Raw genomic sequence first — 20,143 nt, forward strand, 5'->3', positions numbered from 1 at the left:
TTTTAACTAAATCATCATTACTAATGTCCCCTGGCCTTCAAACAACCTGAGTCATCCTTGCTTTTATTTTCTTTTTCTCTGATACTCTTACATTTTCCTTGGATTTCCTCTTTTTCTTAATTATTCTTTGTCTTTAATTTCCTTAATGACTTCTCTTGTATAATTTATCTGTACAGTAATCTTGTTATAGTTGTACTCTTCTGTCTTCTAATCTTCATTCTTACATAGAAAACTTAATAGAAGATGGAATTCCTTTTTCTTACTCTACTTTTTCAAGATCTGTTGTTATTATCTCTTATTATAATGTAACTATTATTATGAAAACAATGAGAAGGAATTAGATAAACTAAATGGCCTGGTGGTGCATAACAATTGATATATTTTTTGTTTCTAAAAACAGCGGAACCAATTCAGTTCACAAAGAGCATACAGAACATTGTAGTGAGTGAACACCAGTCTGCAACCTTTGAGTGCGAGGTGTCTTTTGATGATGCAGTTGTGACATGGTATAAAGGCCCCACTGAATTGAGAGAGAGTCCCAAGTACAGCTTCAGAAGTGAAGGTCGCTGTCATTATATGACTATTCACAATGTTACTGCAGAAGATGAAGGTAAAAATGCATGCAATATTTGTGCTGATGCCATTCTTTTATCTGATTTTGTTGTCTGGTCTTTTAATGATAAAGGCATATAAATGTCAACATTCTTGGCTATTGCAGGTGTATATTCTGTAATTGCTCGTCTTGAACCAAGAGGAGAAGCAAGAAGCACTGCAGAGCTCTATCTAGTAACCAAAGGTTAGCGAATTTGCTAAACAAATTTGTGACCATTGCCATCTCCAAATTTGTGAGTTGAAACACGATTCTGGAAAAATAAATAGTTCTAAAAGAAATATAATATTCTTTTGCAGAAATCAAACTGGAGTTGAAGCCACCAGGTAAAGATCATGAGCAAGACTGGCACAAAATCATGTCTGTATGCTGTCATAGATTTAGTGCATTGGTCTGCTTTATTTTTTATTTTCAAATCCTTTTTTCCTGGTTATAGTAAGTGAAACCTACACCCTGAAAAAATATTCCTCATCCATAGATATGAGGAACTATTTGTTCTTATAAATAGTGGCAATGAGTACTGTGATAATTCCCAAATCAGTTATATTAATGTGTCTGGGGTCCTATTTTGTACAACATGGGAAACCACATTCTCTAAGACACAAAAGTTTATTTTTGTTTGTATGACTGAGAAATACAACAATTAAGAGGTACTAATGAATAGATTCAATGTCCTCTGCACAACTGAAAAAAATAACCAAGGAGGCAAAATGGGTAGCAATCATCTCCTTATGATACCAAATGATCTTTTCTGAATATTCTTAAAAGCCTACTCCAAAATGATGCAAGAATTATTTAGAAATAAAATGAAACAGTGTAGAGTCTGGCCAGACTGAAAGATTAATGCAATTAGTTATCTATTGGTCAGCTAGCTTATTCTTGAAAAGCAAGCTACAATCCTTGTATGCTAGAACAGAAACATCAAAGCACCATGAATTGCTATTGGGGACAGCATATTCAAATCTATTTTTTTTATTAAGTCAATTAAACATTTTGATTTTCTAGATGTCCCTGATGCCAAGGTTGCAGTTCCACCTCAAAAACCAGCTGAAGGTAGGGTAACAAACCATACTTGTTCCATAGTGCTGTTTTATATCTGCACTGAAGCAGCAGGCCAGTGGGAACCTCAGAGAAAAATCTTAGACAGCTCAGTGATAAGATACAGTTAATTGTCTCTATACAAATATGGTACGAGCAAGACTTGGCTTGGATAGGCTTGTTTTGCTGTGTGGAAGGTGAAAACTGTACACAGGTAGTGGTAGAAATGAAGCCTTTTCTCTTAAAAAGAGTTTATCCTTTGCATCTCGTTTTCTTATCAGTCTCTTGTTCATTCCATCTTCCTTTTATTTCCATTTTCCTCTTCTGATCATTCTTTATTTTCACCTTTTCTTCTTTTTGACACAGAAATATCTTTTAGACAAGCTGTCTGAATTACTACTCTAAAAAAAAAAAAAATAGAAGAAAATAAAATACAAGTATTATTTTAAAGACATAAAATGGATTGCATGTTTATTGCAAATGATCTCTCCCCAGGCTCTGGTATTGAACTACAGACTACAAACATTATGTATATTTCTGTTACATTCAGTAGTTTACTATGAAGCTTAGAAGTTCAGTCATCTTGGTTTTACTTCCAGGATAATTCGGTAAATGCTTGCAGTGGCAGCAGGAGGGGAAAGATTTTGATATTTAGATTTGATATTTATTTGATTACTATCAGCAAAGATAGGAGAGTGATGGCAGTAAAGAAAATAAAGCTGAGGAGGGTCAGGGTTCAAACAAAGGTGGACTGTGAATTCCCACTCAAAATTTCTTCTTCCAGCTACAGTAAACTATCAGAATGAGTACCATGTTTGCTTTTATTCTTCAACTGCAATAAAATCATCTCATCTATTTTCCAAATGCACTAGGGTTTTTCTTCATTTACAAGAAAATACCATACCATACTCACATTTTATTCTAAATATTCCATTTTTCCTACAAGCTGTCCCTATTCCTATTCTCCTGCCTCTTGTTCCACCACCAGAGGAGAAAAAGCCAGGTAAGAATACTTAAAGTATTTGGACAGTGTGTACATGTTTCATTATGACTGTTGTTTGTTGTTTGTTTGTTTTTTTTTTAATTTAAATTTTAAAATATATTGTTTTTAAGCAGAAAAAAAGGTTCCAGTAAAGAAAGTCTCCAAAAAGGTGGTTAAAAAAGGTCCTGAAGAAGTCCCACCACCTAAAGGTATTTTTTTTTCTTTTTTAAAAAAACTGTTTTAAAAATAGTAAAATTACTTTGTGGGAAACAAGGTAATTTGTTTCAAATTACCCTGAGTCAATCAAATCTGTTTGATTTTTGTATTTTTGTTAGAAACAGCCACATTTAAAATCCAAGTTGATGAGGACTGCTTAAAAGATAGTCTCTTCTTTAAACTGTCTGTGAGGGTGAAATCATTCCATTAACTGTGAATATCCAATACACCTCGCAGATTCCAGGCTATGATGTGAATAGTCTATTTTTTGTTTTTTTTCTTTTTAAGTTCCTGAGGTGCTGCCAGAGAAGCCCAAAGAGATCAAAATAACATCCATGGCAAGGAGAGAAGAGATTCATGAAGAAAAGAAGGAAATATATGAAGAGCCCAAAGAAACTTATGAAGAATGGGAAGAAGATTATGGAGAAGACCATGACTATTATGTCAAGGAAGAAGGCTATGATGAAGGGCAAGAGGAATGGGAAGAAGCTTATGAGAAAAGAGAAGTGACTTATGAAGAAAAACGAGTAATTCATGAAGAAGGTACTTTAATTATCATACTATTTTATTTTTCTCTTTTCTCATATTTATTATTAATGCCCCAAAATTTTGAGCCAGGCAGCATTTTTTATTTTTTTTTCTGTTACAATAACTTTAACCTTAATATGCTGCCAACTTTTAACTGGCCCTTGATGATAAGACAAGGACTCTAGTATGGTGAGGTATAGACGCAGATAGAAATTGATACACTGTAATTTGGTTGCCAAGGGACTTTGCAGATTGGGACATCTTTAAAACTTAATACAAGTTAGTAGTGTGTAAGAATATGTGTCATTTTTAGTTGTTTTGGATATTTCTTCTATCATTTTCATGTATTCTAGATAAACTCGACTTAGATTAAATGTTTCACACATTAATTGATTGATGTTAATAGCTGTATTTCACAATTCCTTGCATGCTTTAATTGTCTTGCATAGTAGTAACATGTATGCCTCTAGGAAAAGAATTTGGCTCTGATGAGAAACCATCAAACTTGGAAATAAGCAGAAAAATTTACTGCAACAATTGGATCTCCAAAACTCTGTGTGTGTTTTTCAACTTCATAAATTTATAGTGGTATAACTAATAACTTTTGTGTGTATCAAGCCTTTAGAGAATGCATTTTTCATCATTAAGCAATGTTATTATTTTTAAAGTTGTTGAAGTTCCTAAGAAGCCTGTGCCTGAGCGAAAACCACCAGCAATTACAGCTGAAAAGAAGGAAAAGAAAGAAGTAACAGTTCATAAAGGTATGACTTTCCTGCAAAACTAACAGGAACATGCAGATTAAGATCTCTCACGCATCTTCTTCAAGCTGAACTGTGGTGGTTATTCACATTTCTTTGAAAAGGAGAAAATTCTCTTTATGTTGGACGGTGACATGAACAAGGCTTATGGCAACCCTTCCTCTTCTCCCACCTCATATTTTCTATCAGAGAAAGAACAGTGGCAATGGTGGTTGAAGCAAACCAAGAATTGCTGGCAAAATCAAACTGAGCTTCAGTTATCTTTCCTTCTAACTGTATATTAGCCTTGGGCATGGGTGGTGCTTTGGAGCCAGTGAACGCTGCGCTTCTGAGAAGTGTCCTCCATTTAGATCACTGCATACCTCTCAGGGGAGGGTGGGCCTGATCACCTGTTTCACAAGTGCCTTCACCACCAGTGAACAGTGCGCTGAACAATGCACAGGATGTGCAAAGGTTATAACATCCTAAACATTAAAATAGCCAGTTCTACCCCATTTGTGTCCAGAAAATAATTTGCAAGATGATTTAAACAATAAATATATTCGAATCACTTACAGTTGTCAAGAAACCCGTCGAAGAAAAAGTGGAGATAACCACTCAGAAGGTTGCAGAAGAAAAAGTCAAACGGGCTGAGGGTAACTACTGTTTAATTGCCTTAATGTCATCTTTAGAATGAAGGTAGTGGCTGTTCTTACTTAGCTGATCTGCATATGCTTTGTCTTCATTTAACATGGGTCTGATGAATTTTTCAGTCTTTGAAACATCTAATAAAAGCTTCTGCTGAATTGTGTAAAAGGAAGATGGAAAAACTTTTTAGGGGAAAATACTAAACGCAGATGCTAACTACCAATGCTTTAAGAAAGGAAGTGAGTGTAAAACTGCACTGGGTAAAACGATATATTTCACTCTAAGCTGAAGATGTGAAATCCCCATATTCCTCAGATTTCCATCTTGACCAGTCTACCAGGATGTCTTGGTTAATTGTTTGGTTATGAAATAAAGATGCATCCTTATTCTTTTGTTAACCACCTCCTCTTGTATAGCATTTCCCATTCTGCAGCATGAGTCTGTTGGCTGCAATTCGATATATGTCAGGATATGACCTGTGTACTAAATGTCCTGAGTTACCCAGTCCCTTTAGAAGGCAGCAATAAAAAGAAGCAAACACATTCCTTTTGTTGCTTTGTGTAGTTCCAAGGAGCCTGACTTAGCTGCTGAGTTAGATTGTGTGTCGTTTGTTGTTTTTTCAACATCATTGCTAGATAGCTGTAGACTTATTTTGATCTCTTTGCTAAATGTATGACTGAGTAACAAAATTTTAATGCCAACAGTTACCAAGAAAGTTCTACCACCAAAACCTACACCAATGATCATTGAGGAAAAAGTTATGAAAAAGGAAGGTACAGATCAGCATCTTTCAATTGCAGTTTACATTTTTTCCAGCACCCTATGTGTTCTTGTGCTTCTTGTGAATATGTGGGTCTGTGTGTACGACATACTTGGATCTATTGTACTAGTCATGCTGTGACTACTGTCAGTGTTTAAATAGTATGTGTACCATGCTTTTATCTTTCATAAAGTCTGTTTTTAACATGATTGTGCCTAGCCTTTTGATTCTTGTTTAAACAGCCTACAGGATATTGCAGTGTGATTCAGCTTTTTCTTCATCTATTCTGCCTGCTGGCCTATGCTTACACAATAATGGCCTAGTGCCCCAAAATTTCTGTGAAGAACTGCTTTTGGAATTCTTCTGATATGCTGTTTCCAAAAGCCTGCGCATGCATTGATTTTAAATTTTCTGGTTAAAGATGTCTGTGTCTTTAGTCTTTAAAAGATACTAAATATTATACACGTATGCTTGTTTTGTGTTCAGTATTTTAGAATATGAATACTGACTGTCTAAATATGTCTAAGACTTAAATGTGCAATACAGAAACAGATTTGATAAACACTCACATGCTGACTACCACTAATGTGGATCTAGAATATAAAGTACTAAAACAAAATCCTATCTTTAAAGTACCGACAGTAGAAACATGGACTGTTTCAGAAGAAAAGATGTCGGTTTCTGTCCACAGAGAAGAAGAGTATTCATATGTCACAGGTATGTACAAAACCAAAAATCTGCGCACCCAAATCAAAACAATCTTTCAATCCTACTAGAGTTTCTTTTAATCTATTTTTATGTATGGCAAGTTACATATTTAGACACATCATATATTTGTCTTTCAATATGCATTGCTTCTTTATGTTCATTGTGTTATGTAGCCTCAGTTTTCTTTAGATTAATATATGTCAACATTTCAACTATTTTATCTTAACATTGTTTAAATGCTTTTCTTTGAAGAGCCAACAGAGCATGAGAAAACAGTTGAAGAAAGATTCTTTGAAGCTGTTTACCCAATTGAAGGTAGATTGATTAAGAATGAGAGGCTAATCAATATTTAAGATTTTTAAAACAATTTGAATCTGTAGTTAATCAAAACTCATCGTGAGATTTGCACATGCTGTTGGTTTTCTGGATGAAAACGTATTAGCATATGTGGTTTTTACGTATTAGCATATGTGTTTCAGTGATCTTTGTGTACTGGACACACATAATATCTTCTTAAAAGCTTTCCAGATTTACTGTAGACATAGATATTTCCTATCTGCAAATTTAATATCTTTAAAATTCTTATTGTAGCACATAAGGAAGTCGAAGAGGAGGAGGAGGAGGAGGAAGAAGAAGAAGAAGTCATTTCTACAGAACCGGAGATCCCTCATGTTGAAGGTGAATAAAATCTTTGTATCATCATGCGCTCTATTTTCTGAACTTTCACATTATCTGCCTGTACCACTCTTTACCAAAGGATAGCATATCAGAACTGAGATCTTTCCATCTCTCTATGGCTCTGCTCTCAAAAGTTCAAGCCCTAATGCATTTCTAAATCTAATTCTTCTTCATCACTGCTTTAAATAATTCTGAATAGCTTTTTTTGTGATGAGCATATTGTAGCTGTTTGATAAAACAGCATATTTTTTGACACCTAATATTTACTTGCCCAGTGTGTTGAAAGTAGCCTACTGTGATTTACCAAATAATTTTAGTCTCCTAAGTGTTCACCACCTATCTATCTCTTTAAAGTGCCTGAGGTACCAAAGAGGCATGTTCCAGAAGAAAGAAAGCCCATTCCTGTCCCTAAAAAAGAAGCTCCACCAGCTAAAGGTATTTCTACTCTCTTAGCAAAAAAAAAAAAAAAAAAAAAAAAAAAAAATTGTCTTTCATTATATTATTTTTCATGTTTTCTTGAATGTATTTATGAATATACTTTCTATGTGGCTTTTGTTTTGCATTATCTCCATATGCATTATTTGATTTTGCATTATCTCTGTTACCTCCATACTTTCACTTTTTCATTTGTGCTATAACTTAGCTTACAGCTTGCATTTGTCTCAGCTTTGGCTCTTCTCTTTCCTAACAATCTTGTGCTTGTTGTTTGTATTTAGGTTGTGTGGCTTTTGCAGAGGGTAGGGTGTATTTACTTCAATAGAGTGCCATGAAAGGTGATAGTGCAGAAGTGTTAACATTGGAATTTTATACTGTATCATAGTGTCTTTCACATATAGTCTACTGTATGTCCAAAAGGTTGTACATTGTATCGTGTTGCAGTGCTCAGCTCCTTGTCCAGACACTATGTTCTATAAAACAATCTTGGATTACTGGAATGTGGATAAGCGGTCCAAAAACTAAAGCTCTCTCACTTTGACAATGTTTTCCAAAGTGCCTGAAGTTCCTAAGAAACCTGTTCCAGAAAAGAAAGTTGCTGTTGCTAAAAAGGAGGTGGCTCCCCCAGCAAAAGGTACAGCATCTTTTGAATGTGAGCTTTATCCAGTCCTGTACTATTGTGCTGTTTTCCTCACTACTATTCAATTTTCAATATAAGCATATATTAAATATAGTCTTTGTGTGTTATGTTGTATGCTTGTTCTCATCTAAGACAAACTCAAAAGCCTTAGAAAGATTACTTAAACAAATTTTAATACCTTTAAAGTTCCTGAAGTGCCTAAAAAGCCTGTGCCTGAAGAAAAAGTACATGTTCCTGTTCCCAAAGAAGAACCTCCACATGCCAAAGGTATAGTTAGTGATGGAGTGGACATGTACCTGTTGAATATCTTTTTAATTTTTTGTTTGTTAGCGTGTACATACATATGTTTGTGTTAGAAATTGGTTTTTTATGTATAATTCTCTGTGCATATGTAACAGTTTTTAAGGCCAGGTAGCATACTTGAGCAGCTTTTTCTTCAGTTAAGAAATCAGTCTTAAAGCACTTGATAGGCTTCCAGAGACTGGTTTGATTTTCTTTTTTTTCCAAATATATGTTGCTCTTGTCTCATACCTTTCTATGTTAAGTGTATGAATGTGTTATGTGGTCTGTCGTGATATTCTTATAAATGGATTAATGAAATTCTATAATACTTCAATAAATCTTTGACACAGAATTCAGTTATCTTACATTTTATCTTTTTTAAGTGCCAGAGGTGCCTAAGAGAGCTCCCCCAGAGAAAAAAATTACTGTTCCAAAAAGAGAGGAAGTTCCACCACCTAAAGGTACACTTAAGTAAATAACATTCTTTTCTTGTTATCTTAAGCATCTTGGTCCAATTTTGGTTTTGATGGTTAAGTGAATCTGGTTTTAGTTGTACTTCAGTTACATTAGCTATGTCTCTTTTGTGTCAGTTTTGTAGGTAACTGTGCTATAGATGCAGTCTTAAAACACCTATAATTTTAGTTACTTAATATTATTATAATTCTTATCTCTGAAGTGCCAGAAGTACCTAAAAAACCAGCTCCAGAAGAAAAAATACCACATGTTCCTAAAGTAGAAGAAGCTCCACCTGCAAAAGGTAAAATATTGTTCTCTGTAATATAGTTTATTGTAGTCTTTAGACTTGCATTTGTCTCAGTTTGCTCAGCTGTTGTGTTTTGTAAGCAAAATATGTCCATGTGTAATCTTTTTGAATGATACATTTCTGTTACATGATGCTTTTGCCAGTTTTGCACTTTATAGGTCCTAAAACTAAATACTTTTTTTAAAGTGCCTGCAGTTCCTAAGAAACCTATCCCTAAAGAAAAAGTATCTCCTGCTGTTCCTAAAAAAGTTGAGGCTCCTCCAGCTAAAGGTATGCTTTCCGGTAGAATGAAAGAATATGTTTCTCCGCTTCTGTTTATGTGTTCTGTACTGTTATCAGTCATTGATTTGTGCTTCCTCTGTCAATTCTGCTGTTCCGATTTAGTGACAAGGAATCATTACAGTATGTTGTATGTGTTGTGCAATACTTATAAAAATACTATTTCTAAACATTTAATTTCTGTTATGTGCTCAGTACCCTTAAGCAATTCTTTGGAAACTTAGCTTTAACATTCTGCACCATTGCTTTCACAATGGAATTAGAAAAACATACATTTAGTATTATTATCTTTCAAAGTGCCTGAAGTGCAGAAGAAAGCCACTTTTGAAGAAAGAGCACTTATTACAGAAGAAAGAATATCTGTTGCCATTCCAGAGGAAATTCCACCACCTGAAGGTACACTATAAACAGACAATAGTGAGAAACCTGTGCTTTGTCTACAAGTCTGTTGTTCTAAGATCAAGATCAAAATACACAAAAATTTTGTGTTAGTTATCTTGTATGAGTTTTGTGTTGAACATTTTACAGACTTGCAGGCAGTTCAGAGCCTCCTGAGTGCCTTTTACCATTTCAGTCTTGAATGCCAGGATCCCACCTCACTGACATAAATGAAACTCTACCACTGAATACAATGATCCTTGGATCAAGCTCTCATGAAATCATAGTAAGAAGTAGGGATGTATAGTCTTGAGATTAGACTCTGCTAATTAGGACTGTAACCATCCATTTGTCATACTCCCTACAGAGCTCTCTGTAGCCCTGCAGATAACAATGCTATTTCTCTCTGCAGTGTTAGCTCCTCACCAGCTCTTTTAGTTCACATTCGCATACTCAGGGAAGGTTGAGATCAGTTGTTTTACGTTAGTATAATTCCACAAAATATCAGCTTCAAGATAGCTGAAACCAACATTTTGACTGTTTTTATATCCCAGTATATATATCTTGACTAGCCAGTCAAGAAAATTTACATATTCTATTAAAAAGCATAAATGAGTTTTTAAAAGCAGAAATGGAAGTTATCTATCTAAAATATGAACATGCAAATATATATTCATATGGATACGTGCAGTGTTAATTTCTGTTTGTCTCCTGAAAATTAACCTTTTACCCCAGAACAAGTTGATGTTTTCCCTGATACAATCACATTTGTAGATGTGCACATGCCAGACTTTCCTTTCAATTCTTGACCTACCCTTGTCATCTTGTTCCTGTCCTCCTTGCTTTCATGTAGCTGGACCAAGGAGCAACCTCTAACTCTTTGACTGTTGTTCCACTCCACACCCCCACACCCCCCCCCCCCATTTTGTGATGGCAAAATTTGGACAGCTAAGGTATTCTGATGGACTGACAGTTGACCAGTGAAGGATATTTGAGAGATACAACAGCACACAATAGCATACATGGGGCATGGACAAAACACATCTTTTAGAGCAAATCATACATATGTGTGTGCACAGCACTTTCTGTATTGTATATATACCTGTCATTGACACACAGAACTTGTAAGACTTGGTCTTCATCTTCTCCATCCATCCATCGATCCCTCCCTCCCTCCATTCATCCATCCATCCATCCATCCACCAAAAATACTAAAACTAATAATTTTCTTTAAAGAACCAACAGTTGAAGAATGGGCTGAGGAAGAAATGGAGGAAGTATCTATTTCCATTCACAGAAAAGAGATTTCTGAAGGTACGACCACAATTCAGGAATACTAGGCAAAAGCAAAACATATTTTTTGTTTAGTACTAAAAATAGTGTGGATTAATATTACTCTATTAATAAAGAAAAAATTACTACCATATAAATATGTTTCATATCTTATAAACTTTAATGCTAAGAATGTCGACAATTTCTATTACTTGCTTTTGAAAAGTGTAGTAGTTAATCCTGTTTTGATACAGTGCAAATAATGACGTATCTCTTGGATATCAAGAATTATGAGCCCTTCTTTTTTGTTACAAAAATTCTCTGTTGGAAGTTCCTCTTCCACTAGGTTGCCTGGGTGAAGTAAAAGTCCTTCAGAATATCATGGTGCACTCTGGTTCCTCAGACCATTTCATCGTAAAATGACTAAATTGTTTCCACCTGTAAGTTTATTGGTGGTAACATAATACTGTGAAGGACAGTAACATACACTGACTGACTCCGCTTCCGTTACAAGTGACACTGTAGAAAGAATTTTCAAGGGATGGCTTTAGTCAAGGAATTTTCTCAGTATTTGGGAGAGAGGCTTTCTCAAAGTGAACAAATCCCAACATTAGTGAACTAGTGGACAGAGGAATGGAAAGTGCTGATCTAGTACTTTGAATGCTGAGCATTTTCAAATTCCACAGAAATACAAGATGAGAGCTCAATCTCAGTTCCATTTAAGTTGCTTGGAGTTTCTCCATTGGCTTCAGAGGGAGGAGGATGGCTTGAGTGCAGATTTTGTAATGCCAGAGGTGTCTGTTAGTAAAGCACGCTGCTTATGTTTGCCTTACAAATATTGTGTTTCTTACCAGGGCCATAAAGACAGCAATAGATGTCAAATACTTAAACTCAAGTATTTTCTTATTTTATTTTTTTTTTAAGTGACTGAAGAAGAATCTTACTACATAGAGGAGAGGGTAACTGTTCCTAAAAGAGAGGAAGCCCCACTCACTAAAGGTATATGTTCTTTTTATTACAAAATATTGGTTGTTTCATCATTCTGAGCGTTATGTTGCCACTATATGTTTATCTCCATTTGTGGTTTTTTGTATTAAGGAAATGTGTGCCTGTTGTAGTGATACTACTCCTCTTTGTAAAACTATGTATTGTAATCTTTTAAAGTTCCTGAGAAGCATAGGAGAATTGTCCCTGAACCAAAAGTTCCAGCTGTCCCTAAGGAAGCTCCAGGAGTTAAAGGTATCAACCAGTTCCTCATCCGGGTGATGTATCTTCAAGGGGATTATATTTGTCTTACTGTCCTGTTTGTATGTGTTGCTGTGGGTGGTGTCTGCTTCCAGTGATGAATGGTTGTCTCATATTCCATCTTGTACTATGAAAAGTGTTGTTTGTGTTAACTCAGTAAAACACTTTGTGATGTAGTAGACAATTGCAAATACTACACCTTAATATTCTTTCTCATCTTCCTTCTCATCTTGCTCATTTTTCTAAAGTTCCTGAAGTTCATAAGAAAGCAGTTCCTAAAGAGAAAGTACCTGTCCCTGTGCCTAAAAAACTGGAGGCTCCACCAGAAAGAGGTATATCAGTGGTTTGTTCCTGTTGCAAAAAATGCTTTTTTTGCTGCATTCAGTCTTTAAAATATATGCATGTTGATAAAAAGTATGTCTCATATATCAGATTTCTTCAACATTAAGCATGTACTTATGTCCATTTGTCTACAATGTGCCCTGCGTGTCGTCTTGATGAGATTTACGTGTTATTTCATCTTTTATCTTATGCCTATTGGTGAAATCAAATTTTCTAAAGTTACACAATCTTTTTTAAGAACCTGCAGAAGAACGGGTGCCTACTTTTGAGATAGAAATTGAAGAACCTCCATCAACCAAAGGTAAACAAACTGAGAATATTATTATCATGGAGATTTTTTTGTTTGGTCTTCCAGTATTTGTGTTTAAGTATTTTACTTAAATAATTTTTTGTTTGTTAGTATCTGTAACCTCTGTCTGAATCTCCCCTTTCTTTTGACTATTTATTCATCTTTGTGCTATGGCTGTAAAGTACACTCTTCTGCAGTGTCTCATTTTTGTTGCTGTTGAAGTTTACTTAGCATTTTGTTTCTAAAAAAATCAGATTAAGTAGAAAAAACTTACATATGTCTCCATTTCAAATATTGCAATTAAATATTCTTACACTTATTATTTTTAAGTGACTGAAGTGCACAGGAAAATTATCACAGAAGAAAAAGTTGCAGTTGCTAAAAAAGAGGAGGCTCCACCAAAAAGAGGTATATAATTTTTCAGAGCTACACAAGAGAAGTCTTGTTTCAGAATACTGATTTTTATTTGTAATATCTACTTGTCTAACACAAGCTGTAATGTTCAGTGTTTCCTGTCTTTTTTTTATTTGACTTGAAGAAATGTCAAGTCTCTGCATTTGTGTTTTGTCATCTGATTATGTTCATAAACTGTGATTAATTCAAAATCTTTTAAGATAAACTTTTTTTTAAAAAATGCCAGCAGTGCCCAAGAAGCCTGTGCCAGAAGAGAAAGTAACTGTTCCAATTTCACGGAAAGTGGCAGCTCCACCAGCTAAAGGTATACACGATCTTTTGAAAGTAGAGAAGGTTTCTAAATATCAAATGTCCATGTGCATCATACTCACCATCTGCCTGGTTAATCAAACCCCAGTCTCTCCTAACTTGATTATAAATGAAAACGAACTTTTCTCCCCTGCAAACGAATGCAGGAGGTGACAGAGAACAGTCACACACCTGCATTCCTTGCATTTTCTAGCCACTATTTAACTTCATTGATCACTTTGGCTGCTTAAGAGTTTTGGAAAGCTGAGTGAAGACATTTACTCAGTGAAGTGAAATAAATATGAACACATTTAGAAAAAAACTGTCCATATTTTATAACATTGTCAATATTGAGTGAAAGGCACAAATATGTCCTCTGTTTCTGTCATTTTCTTGTGTCTGAAAAGTGATTTTTTTATGTATTCTGGATGCCTGGTGTTCTGTGGTTTAATTACATTTCTGAAATTAATTATTTACATCACAAATTATTTACATCTTACTTTCATCTCAATCATTCCATCTTACTTCATGATGTATGAATATGCTGTTTGCTTTTAGATGTGTTTTGGTCTATATATCTATTATTCTGATATAATATGTATTATTTTAATAGATATTATTTTAATATTTAACTATATTGCTGCTGTTACTAAAATTGCATGCTGTTTCAAAGTGTCTATCTGGGGAATTTATTCCTGGAACCCCCCAAACTAGTGGTCTTAAAAATACCTAATGCATATCTAGCTATTATGTATTAAAGCTTCAGCTGGTCAATTTCTCCGTTAATTTAAATGTCTGTATGTTTGTATGTCTGGTGTGATTGTTGTGTTTATTACAAGTATCTTTGCTATGTAAATGTCTACTATTTCCCCATACTTGTTTGTCCATAATTCTTTTGTATGAACTTCAGAAAGTGTGTGATTTCTTTTAGAATTTAGTATTCTTACAATTACTATCTTTAAAGTGCCAGAAGCACCAAAGAAAATTGCCAGAGAAGAAAGAGTATCCATTGCTGTTCCAGAAAGAAAAGTGTCTCTGCCACCAGAAGGTACTCCTGCCCATGGATTAATCTATGAACAGACTGTCCTCATGCAATAGTACCAGAGCTTCGAGCCTGCTGGTCCGGCTCTGTTCTTGAAGTTCTAATATTAGAATTATAGAATCATTTAGGTTGGAAAAGACCCTTAAGATCATTGAGTCCATCTGTTAACCTAACACTACGAAGTCCTCTACTATGTTCCACTATAGTCCCAAGGGAACCTTAACAGAGTCTTTGAGAAGCGCTAGAGACATATTTTTCTCAGTTATTCTGGGTGTGGGAGGTGTCAGGAAATAATAACTAGTTTTCTAAGAAACCCCAAATGGGATATTTGTTATTGTACATGATATTGTACCAGAGAAAAATATTAATGTTAGACTCTGTCTTTGAAGTACCAACAGAAGAAGAACACTGGGCTATGTCAGAGGAAGTATCCATTTCTCTTCACACAGAAAAGGAGATTTCATACACAGGTATGAACAGACTAAAAAGATTCTATGTCCAAATTTACTTAAAAAACCAACCAACAACAATAACAAAAAAAGGACAAGAAAACACAGTTTCTTGTCCTGTGCAGATCACCAGTTTATCCTGAAAGTGAAGCTTGTAGAATACCACAGGACAGTATTCCATTCTCACAAAAAGCTTAAATCTTTCCTCCTGGCTTACTGCTGTTGCCATAGTGGAAGCCCAAGAATTTCATTAGGTCCTCCTTTGCAAATCTTGCCACCTGTCCAGCCTTTGAGGGGAAACAGGGCAGCCTTTTCCTTCATTTATATTAACACGCTTTCCTCTTCTGAAAAGAAAGCCTGTCCCTTCCTCTTCTGTGACAGCAATTCCTCAGCTAAATCTGAAGGTTGAGAAAAAACATTTACCTCTGCTGTTGCCTGCCTGGCTGAGACACTTAGCACATCCCACATATTGGACCTGCGAGCTCAAGGGCTTTGAGCAAAGTCCACAGCTTTGAAAGAAAATTCATTGTTCTATCACTTTTGGAGGCAATCTATTGATTTATGAAAAATGAGCCACCAGATGCCTCATACTTACTACTTTCAGATCTGCTGCTGTTGTTAAACAGCATTATCATATTCATATAAAGAAAGATTAATACAATCACATCAGTGTGAAGTTAAATAATCTATTTAGTCTCTCTATTGGAGAACAATGGGGTAACAGGCAGATCATGAGTACTTAGAGGTGGATGGAAGAGGATCTTTGACTGGCTTTCTGTAAGGCAGGGGTAATATGCAGGCTGGTCTGGAGAAAAAAGGGTCAAAGAATAAGGACATTAAATGCAACAGTTCCCCCATGGGATACCAAATAGAGGTGTTGTACCTGGGACAAAATAATACAAAGGAACCTGAGCTTCCTGGCAAGAGCACTCATGCACAATGCAATTTTTGTTATCAAATCAATCAAAGTTACCAGTTCAAATCAATTTTAGTTTAAGATTTCAAATGCAGATGTACCTGGCACTTACAATTAAATATCAAGCAGGGCTCTGCCAGAAAATATTTAAAGAGCTGGTCAGTCTTCCCATTGCCCCAAAAATAATACCGACTTAGCAAGCATCAGGACTTGTGGCAGCCACTCATCTACGTTCACTGTAGCTTGTCATGAAGAAACCATGTAGAAATTCTCAAATCTGTCATTCACAGAATGGATTCCACCTCTTAAGAAGATCAAAAAAGATCTCCAATCTGTTAAGAAAATGCCAGAGTTATTCTCTAACTTGGCAAGTCTAGTAGTCTCCCAGACATTAAAATGCTAGGGTAATTTTCTGTGCAGTTTCCAGTTATATTGATCAAAAATTTCCCAAGACATCTGCCTCAGAGGACAAGACCCATGCACTGCTGTTCTGAAAAAGAAAATATGCTGCATAAACATAACATGCATTCTTTCTTGAATAAATCTTAAAACCTGAACATATTCACACCTTAATCTTTTGGAAATTTTACTGCTCTTATAGGGAATGGCTCCTTGCCATGACTGAACAAACAAGCCACTTTGTAAAGCAATCAACAGAAGAGGAAAAATACCTTCCTCACTGAGCAATTAAATCATTTGCCTTTAGTTAGACCAGAGCTCTTATCCATTGTCTGTCACTCACAAAGGTTTTCTCTATGTGCTCCCTCATCTTCATCCAGAGTTTCCTATGCAAATCTTTTGTTACCAGTGATTGAGGAATCTTGATCTATTACTGAGGTAGTGCAAAGTGTCACTGCTGTGGAGAGGGTCACAGAGGACAGTGGGATTTAGTGAGTTTGTATTTGGTTGAATTTGGATTTTGAGTTCTGTCCATTAGCAAGCTTAACTTCACTGCTGGCAGCAGTGGATGAAGCAGGAATCATAGCAGTTGCTTATATTGGGATCTTGAAATGTTTGTTGTTACTTAATTGAATAGCAGCTTAATGGCTTCCTTAATTACATGTCCAGTGTCAATAAGCACACTTGTCTACATCAGCCATGTATTTGTAAGATATGTTTTTGTGTTTCTTGCCAAGAATGTTTTTGCTTTTAAACACTTTAAAAAATTCTTAAATGTAAATGTACTGTATCTTTTAAGTGCCTGATGTACCAGAGAGGGCTATCATTGAAGAAAGAGTACCAATTTATCCTCCTAAAAAAATGGCAAGACCACCAGCCAAAGGTATACTGGATAGAATATTGAAATATGGTATAAATGTTTTTTGTGTCTTGTATGTTCAATGTACAGTGAATACTTATTTGTTTCTATGGAATGTTCTTCCTTTGGTTTAATTCTTATTTGACAATGCCTTGTGATCCTTATTATTAGTAAGATCTGTATGTGCCAAATTTTAAGATTCTTTTAATTGATATCTTTTTAAGTGCCTGAAGTACGCAAGACAGTTGTCCGAAAAGAAAAAGTGTATGTTGAAGTTCCTCAGTATGAAGAGGAAGAAGAGATTGCAAAATACGAAGAGGAAGAAGCCACCAGATATGAGAAGGAAGTAATCCATTACAAGCAGGAAGTCCACCATTATGAAGAAGTTAGTCACTATGAGGAGGAAGTTCCTCAGTATGCAGAAGTTCCTCAGTATGAAGAAGTTCCTCAGTATGAAGAGGAAGAAGTCACCAGTTATGAAGAAGAAGCTGCTTATTATGAAGAGGAAGTTCCTGAATATGAGGAGGAAGAGCCAGAAGTTCTCCAGTATGAAGAGGAAGCTCCCCCACCAGTTAGAGGTATACTTTAATTTTAGGATTTGTGTGAGAAAAAGTACTATCTGTTCATTCTGTTAATGTACCAAAGTTTTGGTTTAATATGTTACAATGTGCTTTACAGTATGCCTTTTTTCAAGATGTTTAATTAGTATATAGTGTAGAAAGCGTGCAATGGCTGTATGTCTACTCTTTACTACTACCTCTATAAATTTGAATGTTTCATGTCATGTATGTTCATTCCTCTTCATACGAAGTCTGTATAACCCACTCAGAAAATTGACTTGAGCTTTGTTTCATCCTCGTTTGGGGTCCAATTTTGCTATCAGACTGTGCTTGAAATACTTAGGAATGTGTATGAGAATTCTGCAATCACAGACAAAAAATATGTTTATCTAGAAAATAGGTAGGGTACTTGAAAATAAGTGATTTAGAAACACAAGTCGCATTGTCTTCCTCTCAGAAATCTTCGATCAGTCCTATAGTTGTTGTTTGTTTATTTCTTGAAGAGAATAACATATTTTCATGGAAAGCAAGGATATAAAAGTTCTATTAAATTGCCATATTTAAATACTCTTAGTTTTACGTATTTTCCTTAGGAATAATTTTTATGCTACTTGTGTAAATTTTCAACATTGTTAGTACAGGATGAACATACTATTTACTACTTAAAGAGGACAACTACGTCACACCAAGATCTTGGTAATAAAGCCTTTCTGCATCGTGATATAAAGGTATAGACTAACTAGATCTGATTTTCCAAAATTACATAATCATCCAAAAGTACTTAAAAATATATATTTTCCAGTCCTGATTCAAGTCATTCTATAATGTCTCTTCCCCAAAAAGAAGTTCAGAATTTCTTTTGCCTAATTAATGAATGCCAAAATTATATTTAACATTGCTTGCACAAGAATTTTGACATATTTATTAACCGATGTTTCCTAGTAAGGAAAAGGCCAGGCTGTACACTGCAAAAGCCAGGTTAATCCGGAACAGGAAGAGTAGAGTTAGGTAAAATTTCCTTTGACTCTATCATAGTAGTTAAGTTTAACTCATCTGTGCTCCAAACTTTATTCAGTATGCTCAGAGCCAGTGGGATTACTCTCCTCTCATCCTAAAACTTGTATGGATGTTTCTGGGTTTTGGAGTACAGAAAACATTAAGATACGTTTTAGTTGAAACCTTTGCCTCACTGCAGTTAAAGGGAAAATCTGTTGATTTCAGCAGAGTCAGGATTATGGTTTTTTTCATCTAAGTAAACTACTCATAAACATTACCATTACCCAACAAAGTGTGGTATAAATTGCTGGGTACTTATAATGTGTCCATAGTTCCGTGTTTGAAGTAGATCAGTTGATAAACTTGATGTGCTTGCTTTTTCCATGTAAAATTACTTGGAAATTTCTGAGGAAGAAAATGTAATCAGCAATATATATTCAATACATATGCAAAATTGGCTTATTCAACGTGATCAGATGCAACCTATTACATGTCTGAGAAGCGTTAAGATCATAGCTCTAGGGGAAAATAAGGAGAAGTAGTAAAACCACTAAATATCTAATAGAGCAATTAAATAGTTGTTTATTATAATGTTTGTAATAAACTTGCAAAAATTGGATGAAAAATTAAAATTGTATCTTTGCAAGTTTTCCCACCATGACACTTAATCTTCTTTAATAGCTGTTCTAAAAAGTCAAACTCTGTCTTAACTCAATCTTTTGATCAGCAAATAAGGCCCTGAAGTTAACAACATTTTTATTTATGGCCTCAATGGCCGAGCAGGGAGAATGGACATAATAGCAGTTAATATAGTCTGTTTGCTATTTTATTTTGTCTTAATGATCAAACCTTGTTAAATCATAGCTGTATGTTTTAGGTATGTCTTTGTGATACTTGCTTGTACTTTATGTTCCGGTTGTTTTAGAACTAAATACCTAAAACATTAATGGTATCTTTCAAGTGCCTGAGGCTCCCAAGAAGCCTGTTCCAGAGGAAAAAATACCTATTCTGAAGAAAAAAGAAGCTCCCCCAGCAAAAGGTATATATTGTCTCTTTATGTTAGCAGACATCCTCTGAGTATGTAATCCACAGTAGTTTTCAGATGCCTTACTTGATCATTACTTTTTTGTGTTCTTTTTTGGAGGGGGCTCTTCATGTGAAATGTTTGTGCTGCTGTCTTTTTTTGTTTCATTTCTGTTTTGAATAGCTTGTGGATTATTTTTTAACCAAAATAATGTTTTTGAAGTGCCTGAGGTGCCAAAGAAACCTGTACCTGAAAAGAAAGTCCAAGTGCCGAAGAAAGAAGCTCCCCCAGCTAAAGGTATATGAACTTGTAATTAGCTGTGATCAGCAAGGTCTTCTAGACTTCATTTATCTTCTCACTTATGTT

The 20,143-nt window shown here is 35.1% G+C and overlaps 1 protein-coding gene across 1 annotated transcript in view; it reads left to right on the plus strand.

Annotated features, from left to right (window-relative positions):
* The window catches only part of TTN (titin), a 241,644-nt gene that overhangs the window by 86,467 nt on the left and 135,034 nt on the right, over positions 1-20,143 (plus strand). Inside the window, exons 101-130 of the mRNA XM_082311459.1 lie at positions 401-610; positions 719-796; positions 910-936; positions 1,616-1,663; positions 2,595-2,651; positions 2,762-2,839; positions 3,135-3,389; positions 4,043-4,135; positions 4,690-4,767; positions 5,464-5,532; positions 6,153-6,236; positions 6,480-6,542; positions 6,819-6,905; positions 7,260-7,340; positions 7,897-7,974; positions 8,167-8,247; positions 8,646-8,723; positions 8,939-9,019; positions 9,212-9,295; positions 9,602-9,700; positions 10,919-10,996; positions 11,879-11,953; positions 12,119-12,193; positions 12,448-12,531; positions 12,780-12,842; positions 13,161-13,238; positions 13,471-13,548; positions 17,422-17,775; positions 19,715-19,792; positions 20,000-20,074. Of these exons, the coding sequence (XP_082167585.1) occupies positions 401-610; positions 719-796; positions 910-936; positions 1,616-1,663; positions 2,595-2,651; positions 2,762-2,839; positions 3,135-3,389; positions 4,043-4,135; positions 4,690-4,767; positions 5,464-5,532; positions 6,153-6,236; positions 6,480-6,542; positions 6,819-6,905; positions 7,260-7,340; positions 7,897-7,974; positions 8,167-8,247; positions 8,646-8,723; positions 8,939-9,019; positions 9,212-9,295; positions 9,602-9,700; positions 10,919-10,996; positions 11,879-11,953; positions 12,119-12,193; positions 12,448-12,531; positions 12,780-12,842; positions 13,161-13,238; positions 13,471-13,548; positions 17,422-17,775; positions 19,715-19,792; positions 20,000-20,074 (2,847 nt within the window). The remainder of the gene's footprint in view (positions 1-400; positions 611-718; positions 797-909; positions 937-1,615; positions 1,664-2,594; positions 2,652-2,761; positions 2,840-3,134; positions 3,390-4,042; positions 4,136-4,689; positions 4,768-5,463; positions 5,533-6,152; positions 6,237-6,479; positions 6,543-6,818; positions 6,906-7,259; positions 7,341-7,896; positions 7,975-8,166; positions 8,248-8,645; positions 8,724-8,938; positions 9,020-9,211; positions 9,296-9,601; positions 9,701-10,918; positions 10,997-11,878; positions 11,954-12,118; positions 12,194-12,447; positions 12,532-12,779; positions 12,843-13,160; positions 13,239-13,470; positions 13,549-17,421; positions 17,776-19,714; positions 19,793-19,999; positions 20,075-20,143) is intronic.

This window comes from Platalea leucorodia (assembly GCF_965183815.1).
Source record: "Platalea leucorodia genome assembly, chromosome: 5".
In the NCBI taxonomy this organism is placed as follows: domain Eukaryota; kingdom Metazoa; phylum Chordata; class Aves; order Pelecaniformes; family Threskiornithidae; genus Platalea; species Platalea leucorodia.